Source organism: Oncorhynchus keta, chromosome 25 (assembly GCF_023373465.1).
Source record: "Oncorhynchus keta strain PuntledgeMale-10-30-2019 chromosome 25, Oket_V2, whole genome shotgun sequence".
Taxonomy (NCBI): Eukaryota; Metazoa; Chordata; class Actinopteri; order Salmoniformes; family Salmonidae; genus Oncorhynchus; species Oncorhynchus keta.
In genome coordinates this window covers 44,432,371-44,454,870 of record NC_068445.1, presented here as the reverse complement: position 1 = coordinate 44,454,870, position 22,500 = coordinate 44,432,371, and the positions used below count along the sequence as shown (strand labels likewise).

Below are 22,500 nucleotides of genomic sequence, written 5' to 3'. Positions count from 1 at the left end.
ATCTTTTATAGTTTCAAATTCTTTGTATTGAATTACAGAAAGAAATATTCTCTTTCTCTGAGTACAGAGAGTCACAGTGTAATAGGAAATGACAGACAGAGTGAGCCCAGCCTGCTGGGCAGACAGACAGACCGGTCTCTATAGCCAGACTGACAGAGAGATCTGGGCAGCCAGACGAGTCTCTATAGCCAGACTGTCCTCTCTGGGCAGCCAGGTTTGTCGAGACAGACAGACTGTCCTCTCTGAGAGCCAGGAGCGAGACCGGTCTCTATAGCCAGAGTCCTCTCTGGGCAGCCAGGTTTGAGAGAGAGACTGCAGAGTTTGTCAGAGACTGTCCTCTCTGGACAGCCAGGTTTGTCGAGACCGGTCTCAGCCAGACTGTCCTCTCTGGGCAGACAGAGAGAGACAGAGAGCCAGGTTTGAGAGACCGGACAGAGACTGAGACAGGAGTCTGAGACCGGTCTCTATAGCCAGACTGTCCTCTCTGGGCAGCCAGGTTTGTCTGTGAGACCGGTCTCTATAGCCAGACTGTCCTCTCTGGGAGCCAGGTTTGTCTGTGACGACCGGAGCCAGACTGTGCTCTCTGGGCAGCCAGGTTTGTCTGTGAGACCGGAGCCAGACTGTCCTCTCTGGGCAGCCAGGAGTCTGTGACGACCGGTCTCTTTAGCCAGACTGTCCTCTCTGGGCAGCCAGGTTTGTCAGAGAGCCAGACAGCCAGGTTTGCGAGACCGGTCTCAGCCAGACTGCTGGGCAGACAGTGAGACCGGTCTCAGCCAGACTGCCTCTCTGGACAGCCAGCAAAGATGGGAAATATTATCTGGGACAGGTTTACTTTGCGGTCTTTCAGACTGGCTCTCTGGGCAGCCAGGTTTGTCTGTGACGACCGGTCTCTATAGCCAGACTGTCCTCTCTGGGCAGCCAGGTTGGTCTGTGACGACAGGTCTCTATAGCCAGACTGTCCATTCTGGCAGCCAGGTTTGTCTTGAGGACGGTCTCTATAAATATTGGGCAGCCAGGTTTGTTTTTCTTCATCTGTTTTATAGGTTTCAAATTCTTTGTATTGAATTATAATTTTGGGAAAGAAATATTCTCTTTCTCTGCCAGTATTCTCTGGGCAGCCATTTGTCACAGTGTAATAGCCAGACTGTCCTCTCTGCAGCCAGGTTTGTCTGACTACCGGTCTCTATAGCCAGACTGTGCTCTCTGGGCAGCCAGGTTTGTCTGTGACGACCGGTCTCTATAGCCAGACTGTCCTCTCTGGGCAGCCAGGTTTGTCTGTGACGACCGGTCTCTTTAGCCAGACTGTCCTCTCTGGGCAGCCAGGTTGGTCTGACGACAGGTCTCTATAGCCAGACTGTCCTCTCTGGGCAGCCAGGTTTGTCTGTGACGACCGGTCTCTATAGCCAGACTGTGCTCACTGAGTCTGTACCTAGTCAATGTTTTCCTCCGTTTTCTATCAGTCACAGTGGTCAGATAGTCTGCCACCATGTACTGTCTGTTTCGTGCCAAATAGCTCTCTCTCTCTCTCTCTCGCACTCTCTCTGTCTATCTCTCCTTTTCTCTCTCTCTCTCTCACCGTCACTCTCTCTTCTCTCTCTCACAATCACTCTCTCTTTTCTCTCTCACTCTCTCTCACCGTCTCTCACTCTCTCTCACCGTCTCTCACTCTCTCTCACCGTCTCTCACTCTCTCTCACCGTCTCTCTTTTCTCTCTCACCGTCTCTCACTCTCTCTCACCGTCTCTCACTCTCTCTCTCACCGTCTCTGTCCCCGTCTCTCACTCACCGTCTCTCTCTCTCTCTTCCCCATCCCCTGTCAGAGGCAGCAGAATGTCCTAAAATACGTGACAGAGGAGTGGTCGTCTATAGAGTATGAGCTGCTGAGAGAGCGGGGCCTCTGGGGGCCCCCCATCGGATCCCACCTGGACAAGTTCCTACTCGAGATGACCGAGGGGCCCTGTCGCATGAGGAAGAAGATGGTCCGCAACGACATGTTCTACATACATTATCCATACGTCCCGGAGCCTGAACCCAGCACTAATGGCCAAGTACAGGTACTGTAGTAATACTATAATGCTACTATAATAACAACGACATGTTCTTCATACATTATCCATACGTCCCCGAGCCTGAACCCAGCACTAATGACCAAGTACAGGTACTGTAATAATGTAGTATTACTGTAGTAATACTATAATACTACTATAATAACAACGACATGTTCTACATACATTATCCATACGTCCCCGAGCCTGAACCCAGCACTAATGACCAAGTACAGGTACTGTAATAATGTAGTATTACTGTAGTAATACTATAATAACAACGACATGTTCTACATACTACTATAAGCCTGAACCCAGCACTAATGACCAAGTACAGGTACTGTAATAATGTAGTATTACTGTAGTAATACTATAATACTACTATAATAACAACGACATGTTCTACATACATTATCCATACGTCCCCGAGCCTGAACCCAGCACTAATGGCCAAGTACAGGTACTGTAATAATGTAGTATTACTGTAGTAATACTATAATACTACTATAATGACAACAACATGTTCTATGTATATTACCCATAGCGTAACGTAGCGTAACCCGAGCCCAGCACAAAGGGCTCTTTACAGACACTATAATACTACTATGGCATTATGATCGTACATGTTGTAGTAACCATGTTCAAACGCTTGGTTAAACCGCCAAAAGTGCGATGTCGTTGTATAGGAGAAAAAACAGCTTACCTTGTTCTCCCTACTGTTCCGGTGTGTGTACTGTACAATGCAGGAGATAGGGGTTTGTGCCGTCCGTTCATCACAGCCAATGAATGGAGTCTTTGTGAGCGAAATCATGCTACATGAATTAGCCTCGTCAGCCACATGACTCATCCGTGTTCTCAATCAAAACAAGAACACTTGTCAGAATGGGAGCTATACACAGAGTGTACAAAACATTAGGAACACCTGCCGTTTCCATGTCATAGACTATCCAGGTGAATCGAGGCTGTTCAGAGAGGGAAAAGGGGTGGGAAGGGTGCATCTCAATATTATGAAGGTGTTCCTAATGTTTTGTACACTCAGTGTATGAATGCATATAAACCAACAGTTGGTACTGTTGGGGGGGTAAAGGTAAAGGTCGTGCCACGGTATTGGCAGAATCATCACATTTTTAGTGCCTTCCAGCCCAGCTCCTATCCTCCTGTAAGCCTCTGTCCTGCTCCAGCCCAGCTCCTATCCTCCTGTAAGCCTCTGTCCTGCTCCAGCCCAGCTCCTATCCTCCTGCAAGCCTCTGTCCTGCTCCAGCCCAGCTCCTATCCTCCTGTAAGCCTCTGTCCTGCTCCAGCCCAGCTCCTATCCTCCTGTAAACCGCTGTCCTGCTCCAGCCCAGCTCCTATCCTCCTGTAATACTCTGTTACTCTGTCCTGCTCCAGCCCAGCTCCTATCCTCCTGTAATACTGTTACTCTGTCCTGCTCCAGCTCCTATCCTATAATACTATGTCCTGCTCCAGCCCAGCTCCTATCCTCCTGTAAACCTCTGTCCTGCTCCAGCCCAGCTCCTATCCTCCTGTAATACTCTGTCCTGCTCCAGCCCAGCTCCTATCATCCTGTAATACTCTGTCCTGCTCCAGCCCAGCTCCTATCATCCTGTAATACTCTGTCCTGCTCCAGCCCAGCTCCTATCAGTGTCCTCCTCTGCTCCCCCTCACGATCTCAGACCTGAGACTCCCACAGTTAGCATCTGTCTGACAACAGGGTGAAGTGACTTGAACAGACGTGCCATTTATACACTGTGTGTGAAGCCATAGTTAGGAGTTGGTTAAACAGCCCAAACTGTGGATGCATGGTGGATGGGTGTCTGGTAGATGGTACAACGTGTGTCTACGAGCCTGAGCCCTGCCTTGTCATGTAAGGTCCAATAAGGCACCATTTTGGATACAAATTAGATAACTGTTTTCACTTGAAACGACACTCAATGAACATCTGTGTGGTTTGAGCATTTTGCAAGCATGATTGACACTGAAAGGATTTCAATGGACTAATTGAAAGCCGCATCAATTAGCTTCCTGTTTTTTTGGCTTGTTTTGATGCTTATTCGTCAGTGTTCTTCATGTCAGCTGCCCCCCCATCACTAATTAACCTCTCCTCTCTTCCTCTCCTCTTCCTTCCCTCTCTTCCTCCCCTCTCTTCCTCTCCTCTTCCTTCCTTCTCTTCCTCCCCTCTCTTCCTCCCCTCTCTTCCTCTCCTCTCTTCCTCCCCTCTCTTCCTCCCCTCTCTTCCTCTCCTCTCTTCCTCTCCTCTCTTCCTCTCCTCTCTTCCTCCCCTCTCTTCCTCTCCTCTCTTCCTCTCCTCTCTTCCTCCCCTCTCTTCCTCTCCTCTCTTCCTCTCCTCTCTTCCTCTCCTCTCTTCCTCTCCTCTCTTCCTCCCCTCTCTTCCTCTCCTCTCTTCCTCTCCTCTCTTCCTCCCCTCTCTTCCTCCCCTCTCTTCCTCCCCTCTCTTCCTCTCCTCTTCCTCCTCTCTTCCTCCCCTCCTCTCTTCCTCCCCTCTCTTCCTCTCCCCTCTCTTCCTCCCCTCTCTTCCTCCCCTCTCTTCCTCCCCTCTCTTCCTCTCCTCTCTTCCTCCCCTCTCTTCCTCTCCTCTCTTCCTCTCCTCTCTTCCTCCCCTCCTCTCTTCCTCTCCTCCTCTCTTCTCTCTCCTCCCTCTCTTCCTCCCCTCTCTTCCTCCCCTCTCTTCCTCCCCTCTCTTCCTCCCCCTCTCTTCTCTCTTCCCTCTCCTCTCTTCCTCCCCTCTCTTCCTCCCCTCTCTTCCTCCCCTCTCTTCCTCCCCTCTCTTCCTCTCCTCTCTTCCTCCCTCTCTTCCTCCCCTCTCTTCCTCCCCTCTCTTCCTCTCCTCCTCTCTCCTCCCCTCTCTTCCTCTCCTCCTCTCTTCCTCCCCTCTCTTCCTCCCCTCTCTTCCTCCCCTCTCTTCCTTCCTCTTCCTCCTCTCTTCCTCTCCTCTCTTCCTCTCCCTCTCTTCCTCTCCTCTCTTCCTCTCCTCTCTTCCTCTCCCTCTCTTCCTCTCCTCTCTTCTTCCTCTCCTCTCTTCTTCCTCTCCTCTTCTTCCTCTCCTCTCTTCTTCCTCTCCTCTTCTTCCTCTCCTCTCTTCCTCTCCTCTCTTCTTCCTCTCCTCTCTTCCTCTCCTCTCTTCCTCTCTTCCTCTCTTCCTCTCCTCCTCTCCTCTTCCTTCCCTCTCTTCCTCCCCTCTCTTTCTCTCCTCCTCTCCTCTCCTCCTCTCCTCTCTTCCTTCCCTCTCTTCCTCTCCTCTCTTCCTTCCCTCTCTTCCTTCCCTCTCTTCCTCTCTTCCTCCCCTCTCTTCCTCTCCTCTCTTCCTCTCTCTTCTTCCTCTCCTCTCCTCTCTTCCTCTCCTCTCTTCCTCTCTTCCTCTCCTCTCTTCTTCCTCTCCTCTCTTCTTCCTCTCCTCTCTTCCTCTCCCTCCCCTCATCCAGAAGCCGGTGCGTTACCGCCGAGCGATAAGCTACGACAGTAAGGAGTACTACATGAGACTGCTGTCAGGGAACCCTGGGATGTATCAGCACTCTATAGAGCAGGACACTGAGGGAGAGACCGCTCAGCATGAACCTGGCGAGGTGCACGGAGAGGACACCATCGCCAGAGTCAAAGGTAAGACGGACAGAGGACACATAGCAAGACTTTTTGAGGTCGTTTCAGTTTTATTATTCGAATTGTTTTCTTCTGTTTATGATACCACGGACCCGAACCAGGATCTCTAGTAACACAGCTAGCACTGTGATGCAGTACCTTAGACCACTGAGGCCCCTTCAGTTAAATTATCACTATGTATTATGTGGGTTGAAAGCTGTAATCCACTAATTGAAATACTTTTGTTGTGTAATTGTCACGTCTTCTGCGCTAAAAAATGTTCAACATTGGCCTGTTGGAAACTACAACTCCCTACTACATTGTCACATTGGCCTGTTGGAAACTACAACTCCCTACTACATTGTCACATTGGCCTGTTGGAAACTACAACTCCCTACTACATTGTCACATTGGCCTGTTGGAAACTACAACTCCCTACTACATTGTCACATTGGCCTGTTGGAAACTACAACTCCCTACTACATTGTCACATTGGCCTGTTGGAAACTACAACTCTCTACTACATTGTCACATTGGCCTGTTGGAAACTACAACTCCCTACTACATTGTCACATTGGCCTGTTGGAAACTACAACTCCCTACTACATTGTCACATTGGCCTGTTGGAAACTACAACTCCCTACTACATTGTCACATTGGCCTGTTGGAAACTACAACTCCCTACTACATTGTCACATTGGCCTGTTGGAAACTACAACTCCCTACTACATTGCACAGTTCAGGTTTCATCTGATTTACACTATACAGTGAATTCGGAAAGTATTCAGACCCCTTGACCTTTTCCACAGTTTGTTACGTTACAGCATCATTCTAAAATGGATTGAATTGTTTTTTTCCCCCTCATCAATCTACACACAATAATCCTTTTTTTTTTACCTTTATTTAACTAGGCAAGTCAGTTAAGAACAAATACTTGTTTTCAATGACGGCCTAGGAACAGTGGGTTAACTGGTCTAGGAACAGTGGGTTAACTGGTCTAGGAACAGTGGGTTAACTGGTCTAGGAACAGTGGGTTAACTGGTCTAGGAACAGTGGGTTAACTGGTCTAGGAACAGTGGGTTAACTGGTCTAGGAACAGTGGGGTTAACTGGTCTAGGAACAGTGGGGTTAACTGGTCTAGGAACAGTGGGGTTAACTGGTCTAGGAACAGTGGGGTTAACTGGTCTAGGAACAGTGGGTTAACTGGTCTAGGAACAGTGGGTTAACTGGTCTAGGAACAGTGGGTTAACTGCCTTGTTTCAGGGGCAGAACGACTACCTGCTGGTTACTAGTCCAACGCTCTGACCACTAGGCTACCTGCTGGTTACTAGTCCAACACTCTGACCAGTAGGCTACCTGCTGGTTACTAGTCCAACACTCTAACCACTAGGCTACCTGCTGGTTACTAGTCCAACACTCTAACCACTAGGCTACCTGCTGGTTACTAGTCCAACACTCTAACCACTAGGCTACCTGCTGGTTACTGGCCCAACGCTCTGACCACTAGGCTACCTGCTGGTTACTAGTCCAACGCTCTGACCAGTAGGCTACCTGCTAGTTACTAGTCCAACGCTCTGACCAGTAGGCTACCTGCCACCCCATAATATCAAAGGAGAAAAAAAAAAGTATTTAGAAAAAATAAAATATATATATCACATATACATAAGTATTTGGTTGAAGCACCTTTGGCAGAGATTACAGCCTCACGTCTTGGGTATGACGCTACAAGCTTGGCACACCTATCAAGCTCTGTCAGGTTGGATGGGGAGTGTCGCTGCACAGCTATTTTCAGGTCTCTCCAGAGATGGTCGATAGGGTTCAAGTCCGGGCTCTGGTTGGTCCACTCAAGGACATTCGGAGACTTGTCCCGAAGCCACTCCTGCGTTGTCTTGGCTGTGTGCTTAATGCCGCTGACCTGTTGAAAGGTGAACTTTCACCCCAGTCTAAGGTCCTGAGCGCCGTGGAGCAGGTTTTCATCAAGGATCTCTCTGCACTTTGCTCTGTTAATCTTTCCCTCGATGCTGACTTGTCCCTGCTGCTGAAAAACAGTCCTTAGGTGTTTTTTGGCAAACTCCAATGGTTGTCGTGTGCCTTTTACTGAGGAGTGGCTTCCGTCTGACCACTCTACCATAAAGGCCTGATTGGTGGAGGGCTGCAGAGATGGTTGTCCTTCTGGAAAGGTTCTCCCATCTCCACAGAGGAACTCTGGAGCTCTGTTAGAGTGGCCATCGGGTTCTTGATCACCTCTCTGACCAAGGCCCTTCTCCCGCTCAGTTTGTCCAGGCGGCCAGCTCTAGGAAGACTATTGGTGGTTCCAAACTTCTTCCATTTAAGAATGATGGAGGCCACTGTGTTCTTGGGGACCTTCAATGCTGCAGAAATGTTTTCTTACCCTTCCCCAAGATCTGTACCTTGACACAATCCTGTCTCAGAGCTCTACGGAAAATTCCTTCAACCTCATGACTTGGTTTTTGCTCTAACATGCACTCTCAACTGTGGGATCTTACATAGACAGGTGTGTGCCTTTCCAAATCATGTCCAACCATGAACAATTTAACTTACCACAAGTGGACTCCAATCAAGTTGTAGAAACATCTTAAGGATGATTAATGGAAATAGGATGCACCTGAGCTTAATTTCGAGTCTCATCGCAAAGGGGCTGAATACTTATATAAATAAGGTATATCTTGTTTTTATATGTGTGTGTGTGTATATATATATATATATATATATATATATACATACATACATACATACATACATACATACATACATACATACATACATACATACATACATACATACATACATACATACACATGTATCCTCATCAATCAATCTACACACAATACCCCATAACAAAGCAAAAATGGGTTTTTCCAAAATGTTTGCGTGTGTGTGTGTGTGTGTGTGTGTGTGTGTGTGTGTGTGTGTGTGTGTGTGTGTGTGTGTGTGTGTGTGTGTGTGTGTGTGTGTGTGTGTGTGTATGATATATATATATATACACACACATTTGCAAACATTTTGAAAAACCCATTTTTGCTTTGTTATGGGGTATTGTGTGTAGATTGAGGATACATTTTTATTGAATCTATTTTAGAATAAGGCTGTAACGTAACAAAATGTGGAAAAAGTCAAGGGGTCTGAATACTTTTTAAATGCACTGTGTATACTAAAGTATGTGGACACCCCTTCAAATTAGTGGATTTGGCAATTTCAGCCACACCCGTTGCTGACAAGTGTATAAAGTCAAGCACACAGCCATGCAATCTCCATAGACAAACCATTGGCACTAGAATGGCCTAACTGAAGAGCTAAGTGGCTTTCAACGTGCCACCGTCAGTTCGTCAAATTTCTGCCCTGCTAGAGCGGTCTGGTCCACTGTAAGTGCTGCTATTGTGAAGTGGAAACGTCGAGGAGCAACAACGGCTCAGCCACGAAGTGGTAGGCCACACGAGCTCACAGAATGGGACTGCCGAGTGCTGAAGCACGTAAAAATAGTTTGTCCTGCAGCACTCACTACCAAGTTTCAAACTGCCTCTGGAAGCAACGTCAGTACAAGAACTGTTCGTCGGGAGCTTCATGAAATGGGTTTCCATGACCGAGCAGCCGCACACAAGCCTAAGATCACCAATGCGCAATGTCAAGCGTCGTCTAGAGTGGTGTAAAAGCTCACCGCCATTGGACTCTGGAGCTGTGGAAACGCGTTCTCTGGAGTGATGAATCACGCCTCACCATCCTGCAGTCCGACGGACTAATCTGGGTTTGGTGGATGCCAGGAGAGTGCTACTTGTCCCAATGCATAGTGCCAACTGTAAAGTTTGGTGGAGGAGGAATAATGGTCCGGGGTTGTTTTTCATGGTTCGGGCCCCTTAGTTCCAGCGAAGGGAAATCTTAACGCTACCACGTATAATGACATTCTAGACGATTCTGTGGTAACAGTTTGTGGAAGCGAGGTCCATACAGAAATGGTTTGTCGAGATCAGTGTTTAAGAACTTGACTGGCCTGCACGGAGCCCTGACCTCAACCCAATCGAATGGGATGAATTGGAACGCCAACAGCGAGCCAGACCTAATCGCCCAACATCAGTGCCCGACCTCACTAACGCTCTTATGACTGAATAGAAACAAGTCCCCCTCAGCACTGTTACAACATCTAGTGGAAAGCCTTCCCAGAAGAGTGGAGGTTATTAAGGCAGCAAAGGGGGGACCAACTCCAAATGAAGGCCCATGATTTTGTAATGAGATGTTCGACAAGCAGGTGTCCACATACTTTTGGTCATGTAGTGTATATCAAAAGGGGGAAAAAAGGAACGAAATGTAATTCAAATAATTGAACCGAAAGATGTTAATCGCTCAGCACTACAAGACACACACACACACACACACACACACACACACACTAGAGACATGAGACGAGTCATTCAACTATACTAGCTCTCAGAGAGACTGTAAAGGAAACTAAACTGCATGTATGACTGGTTTACTGCCTCTATCAAGCATCAGTGGAGTAACTACACCAAGGTCATAGTTACGACACCAAGGTCATAGTTACGACACCAAGGTCATAGTTACTACACCAAGGTCATAGTTACGACACCAAGGTCATAGTTACGACACCAAGGTCATAGTTACGACACCAAGGTCATAGTTACGACACCAAGGTCATAGTTACGACACCAAGGTCATAGTTACGACACCAAGGTCATAGTTACGACACCAAGGTCATAGTTACTACACCAAGGTCATAGTTACTACACCAAGGTCACAGTTACTACACCAAGGTCATAGTTACTACACCAAGGTCATAGTTACGACACCAAGGTCACAGTTACGACACCAAGGTCACAGTTACGACACCAAGGTCATAGTTACTCACCAAGGTCATAGTTGTCCCCAGTTAGTTACCAGGTTACTCCTCTCCAGGTCTGGTGAAGGCCCCTCTGAAGAGGTCACGCTCCACCACGGACAGAGCCGATGAGGAACAAGACCTGCTCCAGGAACAGATCTTAGAGTCAGGAGGTCTGGACGAGGAACAGAGGACAGACAACACATCACTGCTACGACTACTGGAGGAGGGCGAGAAGGTAAGAGGAAAGGGTGAGGAGGACTGACTGGTGTGAGGAGGACTGACTGGTGTGAGGAGGACTGACTGGTGTGAGGAGGACTGACTGGTGTGAGGAGGACTGACTGGGGAGGAGGAGGACTGACGGGGGAGGAGGAGGACTGACGGGGGAGGAGGAGGACTGACGGGGGAGGAGGACTGACGGGGGAGGAGGAGGACTGACGGGGGAGGAGGAGGTGGACTGGGGGGTGAGGAGGACTGACGGGGAGGAGGAGGACTGACTGGGGAGGAGGAGGACAGACTGGTGTGAGGAGGACTGACGGGGAGGAGGAGGACTGACGGGGGTGAGGAGGACTGACGGGGGTGAGGAGGACTGACGGGGAGGAGGAGGACTGACGGGGAGGAGGAGGACTGACGGGGAGGACGGACGGGGGTGAGGAGGACTGACGGGGGGGAGGAGGACTGACGGGGGAGGAGGAGGACTGACGGGGGGAGGAGGAGGACTGACGGGGAGGAGGGTGGTGGGACTGAGGAGGACTGGGGGAGGAGGACTGACGAGGAGGGGTGAGGAGGACTGACGGGGAGGCGGATGACTGAGGGGGGGGGACTGACGGGTGTGAGGAGGACTGACGGGGGTGAGGAAGACTGACGGGGAGGAGGAGGACTGAAGGGTAGGAGGAGGAGGACTGACGGGGGAGGAGGAGGACTGACAGGGAGGAAGACTGACGGGGGGAGGAGGTGGTGGACTGGGGGGGTGAGGAGGACTGACGGGGAGGAGGAGGACTGACGAGGAGGAGGACTGACTGGGTGAGGAGGACTGACTGACTGGGGGAGGAGGAGGACTGACTGGGGGGAGGAGGACTGACTGGGGGGGGAGGAGGACTGACGGGGGGTGAGGAGGACTGACTGGGGGTGAGGAGGACTGACTGGGGTGAGGGAGGAGGAGGACTGAATGGGGTGAGGAGGACTGACTGGGGTGAGGAGGACTGACTGGGGTGAGTGAGGAGGACTGACTGTAGGGGGTAGGAGGAGGACTGACTGACTGGGGGTGAGGAGGAGGACTGACTGACGGGGGTGAGGAGGAGGACTGACTGACGGGGGTGAGGAGGAGGACTGACTGACTGGGGGTGAGGAGGAGGACTGACTGACTGGGGGTGAGGAGGAGGACTGACTGACTGGGGGTGAGGAGGACTGACTGACTGGGGGTGAGGAGGACTGACTGACTGGGGGTGAGGAGGACTGATGTATGTAGTGATATATTGTAGATGTATTAATATAGTGGTATATTATTAATGTAGTGGTATATTATAGATGTATTAATGTAGTGGTATATTATAGATGTATTAATGTAGTGGTATATTATTAATGTATTAATGTAGTGGTATATTATAGATGTGTTAATATAGTGGTATATTATAGATGTAGTGGTATATTATAGATGTATTAATGTAGTGGTATATTATAGATGTAGTGGTATATTATAGATGTATTAATGTAGTGGTATATTATAGATGTATTAATATAGTGGTATATTATAGATGTATTAATATAGTGGTATATTATAGATGTATTAATGTAGTGATATATTGTAGATGTGTTAATGTAGTGATATATTATAGATGTAGTGGTATATTATAGATGTATTAATGTAGTGGTATATTATAGATGTATTAATGTAGTGATATATTATAGATGTATTAATGTAGTGGTATATATTAGATGTATTCATGTAGTGGTATATTATAATGTATTAATGTAGGATTAATGTAGTGGTATATTATAGATGTGTTAATGTAGTGGTATATTATAGATGTGTTAATGTAGTGGTATATTATAGATGTATTAATGTAGTGGTATATTATAGATGTATTAATGTAGTGGTATATTATAATGTATTAATGTAGTGGTATATTATAGATGTATTAATGTAGTATATATTATAGATGTATTAATGTAGTGGTATATTATATATATTAGATGTATTAATGTAGTGGTATATTATAGATGTAGTGGTATATTATAGATGTATTAATGTAGTGGTATATTATTAATGTATTAATAATAATAAATAATAATAATAATATTAATGTAGTGGTATATTATAGATGTGTTAATGTAGTGGTATATTATAGATGTATTAATGTAGTGATATATTGTAGATGTGTTAATGTAGTGATATATTATAGATGTAGTGGTATATTATAGATGTATTAATATAGTGGTATATTATAGATGTATTAATGTAGTGGTATATTATAATGTATTAATGTAGTGATATATATTATAATGTATTAATGTAGTGGTATATTATAGATGTATTAATATAGTGGTATATTATAGATGTATTAATATAGTGGTATATTATAGATGTGTTAATGTAGTGGTATATTATAGATGTAGTGATATATTATAGATGTATTAATGTAGTGGTATATTATAGATGTATTAATGTAGTGGTATATTATAGATGTATTAATGTAGTGGTATATTATAGATGTATTAATGTAGTGGTATATTATAGATGTATTAATGTATATTATAGTGGTATATTATAGATGTATTAATGTAGTGGTATATTATAGATGTATTAATGTAGTGGTATATTATAGATGTATTAATGTAGTGGTATATATTATAGATGTATTAATGTAGTGGTATATTATAATGTATTCATGTAGTGGTATATATTAGATGTATTAATGTAGTGGTATATAATAGATGTATTAATGTAGTGGTATATTATAGATGTGTTAATGTAGTGGTATATTATAGATGTATTTAATGTAGTGGTATATTATAGATGTATTAATGTAGTGGTATATTATATATTATAGATGTATTAATGTAGTATATTATAATGTATTAATTAATGTAGTGGTATATTATAGATGTGTTAATGTAGTGGTATATTATAGATGTATTTAATGTAGTGGTATATTATAGATGTATTAATGTAGTGGTATATTATAGATGTATTTATATGTATGTAGTGGTATATTATAGATGTATTAATGTAGGATTAATGTAGTGGTATATTATAGATGTGTATATTTAATATAGTGATATATTATAGATATATTAATATAGTAGTATATTATAGATATATTAATGTAGTGATATATTATAGTTAATGTATTAATATAGTGGTATATTATAGATGTAGTGGTATATATATAGATGTAGATATATTATAGATATATTAATATAGTGGTATATTATAGATGTATTAATGTAGTGGTATATTATAGATGTATTAATATAGTGGTATATTATAGATATATTAATGTAGTGGTATATTATAGATGTATTAATGTAGTGGTATATTGTAGATGTGTTAATGTAGTGATATATTATAGATGTATTAATGTAGTGGTATATTATAGATGTATTAATGTAGTGGTATATTATAGATGTGTTAATGTAGTGGTATATTATAGATGTATTAATGTAGGATTAATGTAGTGGTATATTATAGATGTGTTAATATAGTGATATATTATAGATATATTAATATAGTGTATATTATAGATATATTAATGTAGTGTATATTATATATATTTAGTGGTATATTATTATATAATAGTGGTATATTATAGATGTAGTGGTATATTATAGTATTAATGTGATATATTATAGATATATTAATATAAGTGGTATATTATAGATATATTAATGTAGTGGTATATTATAGATGTGTTAATATAGTGGTATATTATAGATATATTAATGTAGTGGTATATTATAGATGTGTTAATGTAGTGGTATATTGTAGATGTGTTAATGTAGTGATATATTATAGATGTATTAATGTAGTGGTATATTATAGATGTATTAATGTAGTGGTATATTATAGATGTGTTAATGTAGTGGTATATTATAGATGTATTAATGTAGGATTAATGTAGTGGTATATTATAGATGTGTTAATATAGTGATATATTATAGATATATTAATATAGTAGTATATTATAGATATATTAATGTAGTGATATATATATTAGATATATTAATATAGTGGTATATTATAGATGTAGTGGTATATTATAGATGTGATATATTATATATTATAGATATATTAATATAGTGGTATATTATAGATGTATTAATGTAGTGGTATATTATAGATGTATTAATGTAGTGGTATATTATAGATGTGTTAATGTAGTGGTATATGTATTATAGATGTATTAATGTAGTGGTATATTATAGATGTATTAATGTAGTGGTATATTATAGATATATTAATGTAGTGATATATTATAGATATATTAATATAGTGGTATATTATATATGTGTTAATGTAGTGGTATATTATAGATGTGTTAATGTAGTGGTATATTATATAGATGTATTAATGTAGTGGTATATTATAGATGTATTAATATAGTGCTATATTATAGATGTATTAATATAGTGGTATATTATAATGTATTAATATAGTGGTATATTATATATGGTATATATAATGTATTAATATAGTGGTATATTATAATGTATTAATGTAGTGGTATATTATAATGTATTAATATCGTGTTATATTATAGATGTATTAATGTAGTGATATATTATAGATGTATTAATATAGTGGTATATTATGATGTATTAATGTAGTGGTATATTATAGATGTATTAATATAGTGGTATATTATAGATGTATTAATATATTGGTATATTATAGATGTATTAATATAGTGGTATATTATAGATGTATTAATATAGTGGTATGTTATAGATGTATTAATATATTGGTATATTATAGATGTATTAATGTAGTGTATATTATAGATGTATTAATGTAGTGGTATATTATAGATGTATTAATGTAGTGGTATATTATAATGTATTAATATAGTGGTGTATTATAATGTATTAATATAGTGGTATATTATAGATGTATTAATATAGTGGTATATTATAGATGTATTAATGTAGTGGTATATTATAGATGTATTAATATAGTGGTATATTATAATGTATTAATATAGTGGTATATTATAATGTATTAATATAGTGGTATATTATAATGTATTAATATAGTGGTATATTATAATATATTAATATAGTGGTATATTATAGATGTATTAATATAGTGGTATATTATATGTATTAATATAGTGGTATATTATAATGTAGTGGTATATTATAGATGTATTAATATAGTGGTATATTATAATGTATTAATATAGTGGTATATTATAGATGTATTAATATAGTGGTATATTATAATGTATTAATATAGTGGTATATTATATGTATTAATATAGTGGTATATTATAATGTATTAATATAGTGGTATATTATAGATGTATTAATATAGTGGTATATTATAATTTATTAATATAGTGGTATATTATATTATTAATGTATTATATATAGTGGTATATTTTAATGTATTAATATAGTGGTATATTATAAATGTATTAATATAGTGGTATATTATAGATGTATTAATGTAGTGGTATATTATAGATGTATTAATATAGTGGTATATTATAATGTATTAATATAGTGGTATATTATAGATGTATTAATATAGTGTATTAATATAGTGTAGTATATTATAGATGTATTAATATTGTGGTATATTATAGATGTATTAATATAGTGGTATATTATAATGTATTAATATAGTGGTATATTATAATGTATTAATATAGTGGTATATTATAGATGTATTAATATAGTGGTATATTATAATGTATTAATATAGTGGTATATTATAATGTATTAATATAGTGGTATATTATAATGTATTAATATAGTGGTATATTATAGATGTATTAATATAGTGGTATATTATAATGTATTAATATAGTGGTATATTATAGATGTAGTGGTATATTATAGATGTATTAATATAGTGGTATATTATAGATGTATTAATATAGTGGTATATTATAATGTATTAATATAGTGGTATATTATAATGTATTAATATAGTGGTATATTATAATGTATTAATATAGTGGTATATTATAGATGTATTAATGTAGTGGTATATTATAGATGTAGTGGTATATTATAGATGTATTAATGTAGTGGTATATTATAGATGTATTAATGTAGTGGTATATTATATGTGTTAATGTAGTGTATATTATATATGTGTTATAGATGATGTATTAATGTAGTGATATATTATAGATGTATTCATGTAGTGGTATATTATAATGTATTAATGTAGTGATATATTATAGATGTATTCATGTAGTGGTATATTATAATGTATTAATGTAGGATTAATGTAGTGGTATATTATAATGTATTAATGTAGTGGTATATTATAGATGTATTAATGTAGTGGTATATTATAGATGTATTAATATAGTGGTATATTATAGATGTATTAATATAGTGGTATATTATAATGTATTAATATAGTGGTATATTATAATGTATTAATATAGTGGTATATTATAATGTATTAATATAGTGGTATATTATAGATGTATTAATATAGTGGTATATTATAATGTATTAATATAGTGGTATATTATAGATGTATTAATATAGTGGTATATTATAGATGTATTAATATAGTGGTATATTATAATGTATTAATATAGTGGTATATTATAATGTATTAATATAGTGGTATATTATAGATGTATTAATATAGTGGTATATTATAGATGTATTAATATAGTGGTATATTATAATGTATTAATATAGTGGTATATTATAATGTATTAATATAGTGGTATATTATAATGTATTGATATAGTGGTATATTATAGATGTATTAATGTAGTGGTATATTATAATGTATTAATGTTCTGTTCCAGATCCAACACATGTACCGGTGTGCGCGGGTGCAGGGTCTGGACACTAGCGAGGGGCTGCTCCTGTTTGGGAAGGAGCACTTCTATGTCATCGACGGTTTCACCATGACCGTCAGCAGAGAGATCAGAGACATCGAGACGCTGCCCGCCAAGTGAGTTCATTTACCTTTTTTCTATATGAACACCTCACTTAACCCCCTTATTCACCCTTCATAACTAACGTGATTCAACTAAACCAATAAGCTTTGTTTATTCGTTGAATCGTGCGCTTTTGATGGATCAGCTTTAATATTGCAAATGGATGGTGGCGTCTTTCAATGTAATTGTCTACATCATATCCAATCACCCATATGTTTATTTTAATTTTTTTATAAATATATATTATTTAAAAAATATTTTCCTTTACTATTTTCCCCTAACCCTACCATTCCTCCCCTTATGAGAGGAAACTAATGGACAACAACACTTAGGCCTCTACTTCCAACTTATACACATACTATATACATTTTACGGACACAGGATATTTTACATTAGTTATCTTGTTTTTTCTGTTAAAAAAAATTGTCCCACCCAATCTCTGAACACTATCCAGTTTTGATTTATATTTGCCATCAATAGGCAAATATAGTTCAGGAAGTATTCAGACCCCTTCCCTTTTTCCACATTTTGTTACGTTACAGCCTTATTCTAACATGGATTAAATAACAATTGTTTCTCATCAATCTACACACAATACCCCATAATGACATCACAATACCCCATAATGACATCACAATACCCCATAATGACATCACAATACCCCATAATGACATCACAATACCCCGTAATGACATCACAGTACCCCATAATGACATCACAATACCCAATAATGACATCACAATACCCCATATACATCCAAAAAGTTTAACTGGAAAGGGGGGGAGGGAGTACTCAAGGAGAAGTTTGGGTTTTAACATGTCTCTCTGTCTCCAGTCTTCATGAGACCATCATCCCCAGAGGTGCGAGGCAGGGTCAGAGCCAGCTGAAGAGGACCTGTAGCATCTTCGCTTACGAGGACATTAAGGAGGTCCACAAGAGACGATACCTGCTGCAGGTGAGCAGTGCACTAACTTGGTTCTGATTTGTTGCTTGTGACATGTTGATCAGTCTCAACTTGCTCACCTTGGTCATGTATATTAGGTTAAAACATGGCAAATCGTTTTGAGACAGAAAATGAGAAATATATCATTACATTGTTGGACAAGTTCCAAGTCCCTCCCTGTTTCTGTCTGTGCCCTAATTCCTTTGTGCCCTAATGAATCTGAACCTGAGCAACGAACACAACCCTTCTATAATGTTCTGTTCTGTTTTCCAGCCCATGGCTGTGGAGGTGTTCTCAGGAGATGGGAGGAACTACCTGCTGGCCTTCCAGAAAGGAGTCCGTAACAAGGTGTACCAGAGGTTCCTCGCCGTGGTTCCCTCTCTGGCTGACAGCTCAGAGTCCGTCTCAGGACAAAGGCCCAACACCAGCGTAGAGCAGGGGTACCGTCTACCTTTCTGTAGATTCTATGTGATAAACGTCTATGTTTTCATATTTTGTTAAATCTGTTATGTATTTTATTTTTATTTTAAAAAATGTACCTTTTATTTAACGAGGCAAGTCGGTTAAGAACAAATTCTTCTTTTCAATGACGGCCTACTGGGGAACAACGACAGATTTGTACCTTGTCAGCTCGGGGATTTGAACTTGCAACCTTTCGGTTACTAGTCCAACACTCTAACCACTAGGCTACCTGCCGCCTCTACACTCTAACCACTAGGCTACCTGCCGCCTCTACACTCTAACCACTAAGCTACCTGCCGCCTCTACACTCTAACCACTAGGCTACCTGCCGCCTCTACACTCTAACCACTAAGCTACCTGCCGCCTCTACACTCTAACCACTAGGCTACCTGCCGCCTCTACACTCTATCCACTAGGCTACCTGCCGCCTCTACACTCTAACCACTAGGCTACCTGCCGCCTCTACACTCTAACCACTAGGCTACCTGCCGCTCTATGTTTTCATTCTAACCACTAGGCTACCTGCCGTCTACACTCTAACCACTAAGCTACCTCCGTCACACTCTAACCACTAGGCTACCTGCCGTTTTTACCACTCTAACCACTAGGCTACCTGCCGCCTCTACACTCTAACCACTAAGCTACCTGCCGCCTCTACACTCTATCCACTAGGCTACCTGCCGCCTCTACACTCTAACCACTAGGCTACCCTAGTTGCATGAATGTTTTCTATTGTAAATCCTTCGATAATGTTTCCCATCAGGTCTGGGCTACTCAGCACTCTGGTAGGAGAGAAATCTGTCACCCAAAGATGGGAGGTAAGTCTGTTTTTACCAGTTCTATTACCGTACGAGAACCGTGTTAGCAGTAGGTCTGACAGTAAGTGTGTCCTCTGTGTTCCCTTCCATTACGTGGAGAGATCGGTGACTATAGTGTCCTCTGTAGTGTGGAGAGATCAGTGACTATAGTGTCCTCTGTAGTGTGGAGAGATCAGTGACTATAGTGTCCTCTCTGTAGCGTGGAGAGATCAGTGACTATAGTGTCCTCTCTGTAGCGTGGAGAGATCAGTGACTATAGTGTCCTCTGTAGTGTGGAGAGATCAGTGACTATAGTGTCCTCTCTGTAGCGTGGAGAGATCAGTGACTATAGTGTCCTCTGTAGCGTGGAGAGATCAGTGACTATAGTGTCCTCTCTGTAGCGTGGAGAGATCAGTGACTATAGTGTCCTCTGTAGTGTGGAGAGATCAGTGACTATAGTGTCCTCTGTAGTGTGGAGAGATCAGTGACTATAGTGTCCTCTCTGTAGTGTGGAGAGATCAGTGACTATAGTGTCCTCTCTGTAGCGTGGAGAGATCAGTGACTATAGTGTCCTCTGTAGTGTGGAGAGATCAGTGACTATAGTGTCCTCTCTGTACCGTGGAGAGATCAGTGACTATAGTGTCCTCTCTGTAGCGTGGAGAGATCAGTGACTATAGTGTCCTCTCTGTAGCGTGGAGAGATCAGTGACTATAGTGTCCTCTCTGTAGCGTGGAGAGATCAGTGACTATAGTGTCCTCTGTAGTGTGGAGAGATCAGTGACTATAGTGTCCTCTCTGTAATGTGGAGAGATCAGTGACTATAGTGTCCTCTCTGTAGTGTGGAGAGATCAGTGACTATAGTGTCCTCTCTGTAGCGTGGAGAGATCAGTGACTATAGTGTCCTCTCTGTAGCGTGGAGAGATCAGTGACTATAGTGTCCTCTCTGTAGCGTGGAGAGATAAGTGACTATAGTGTCCTCTGTAGTGTGGAGAGATCAGTGACTATAGTGTCCTCTCTGTAATGTGGAGAGATCAGTGACTATAGTGTCCTCTCTGTAGCGTGGAGAGATCAGTGACTATAGTGTCCTCTCTGTGTTTCCGTAGCGTGGAGAGATCAGTGACTATAGTGTCCTCTCTGTGTTTCCGTAGCGTGGAGAGATCAGTGACTATAGTGTCCTCTCTGTACCGTGGAGAGATCAGTGACTATAGTGTCCTCTGTAGTGTGGAGAGATCAGTGACTATAGTGTCCTCTCTGTAGCGTGGAGAGATCAGTGACTATAGTGTCCTCTCTGTAGCGTGGAGAGATCAGTGACTATAGTGTCCTCTGTAGTGTGGAGAGATCAGTGACTATAGTGTCCTCTGTAGTGTGGAGAGATCAGTGACTATAGTGTCCTCTCTGTGTTTCCGTAGCGTGGAGAGATCAGTGACTATAGTGTCCTCTCTGTGTTTCCGTAGCGTGGAGAGATCAGTGACTATAGTGTCCTCTCTGTAGCGTGGAGAGATCAGTGACTATAGTGTCCTCTCTGTGTTTCCGTAGCGTGGAGAGATCAGTGACTATAGTGTCCTCTCTGTGTTTCCGTAGCGTGGAGAGATCAGTAACTATAGTGTCCTCTCTGTGTTTCCGTAGCGTGGAGAGATCAGTAACTTCCAGTATCTGATGCATCTCAACACCCTGGCTGGTCGCTCCTACAACGACCTGATGCAGTACCCTGTCTTCCCCTGGATCCTGGCTGACTATGACTCTGAGGTAACAACAGCTACAGGACCCTATGTAGACCCTGAGGTAACAACAGCTACAGGACCCTATATAGACCCTGAGGTAACAACAGCTACAGGACCCTATATAGACCCTGAGGTAACAACAGGTACAGGACCCTATATAGACTCTGAGGTAACAACAGCTACAGGACCCTATGTAGACCCTGAGGTAACAACAGGTACAGGACCCTATATAGACCCTGAGGTAACAACAGGTACAGGACCCTATATAGACCCTGAGGTAACAACAGGTACAGGACCCTATATAGACCCTGAGGTAACAACAGCTACAGGACCCTATATAGACCCTGAGGTAACAACAGCTACAGGACCCTATATAGACCCTGAGGTAACAACAGCTACAGGACCCTATATAGACCCTGAGGTAACAACAGCTACAGGACCCTATATAGACCCTGAGGTAACAACAGCTACAGGACCCTATATAGACCCTGAGGTAACAACAGCTACAGGACCCTATATAGACCCTGAGGTAACAACAGCTACAGGACCCTATATAGTAGACCCTGAGGTAACAACAGCTACAGGACCCTATATAGACCCTGAGGTAACAACAGCTACAGGACCCTATATAGACCCTGAGGTAACAACAGCTACAGGACCCTATATAGACCCTGAGGTAACAACAGCTACAGGACCCTATATAGACCCTGAGGTGACAACAGGTACAGGATCCTATATAGACCCTGAGGTAACAACAGCTACAGGACCCTATATAGACCCTGAGGTAACAACAGGTACAGGACCCTATATAGACCCTGAGGTAACAACAGGTACAGGACCCTATATAGACCCTGAGGTAACAACAGGTACAGGACCCTATATAGACCCTGAGGTAACAACAGGTACAGGACCCTATATAGACCCTGAGGTAACAACAGGTACAGGACCCTATATA

The 22,500-nt window shown here is 41.4% G+C and overlaps 1 protein-coding gene across 1 annotated transcript in view; it reads left to right on the top strand.

Annotated features, from left to right (window-relative positions):
* wdfy3 (WD repeat and FYVE domain containing 3) overlaps window positions 1–22,500 on the top strand; it is a 238,341-nt gene that overhangs the window by 184,116 nt on the left and 31,725 nt on the right. Inside the window, exons 47-54 of the mRNA XM_052479726.1 lie at window positions 1,820–2,053; window positions 5,485–5,659; window positions 10,565–10,725; window positions 17,489–17,637; window positions 18,458–18,578; window positions 18,840–19,006; window positions 19,792–19,846; window positions 21,451–21,570. Coding sequence (XP_052335686.1) covers window positions 1,820–2,053; window positions 5,485–5,659; window positions 10,565–10,725; window positions 17,489–17,637; window positions 18,458–18,578; window positions 18,840–19,006; window positions 19,792–19,846; window positions 21,451–21,570 — 1,182 coding nt within the window. The remainder of the gene's footprint in view (window positions 1–1,819; window positions 2,054–5,484; window positions 5,660–10,564; window positions 10,726–17,488; window positions 17,638–18,457; window positions 18,579–18,839; window positions 19,007–19,791; window positions 19,847–21,450; window positions 21,571–22,500) is intronic.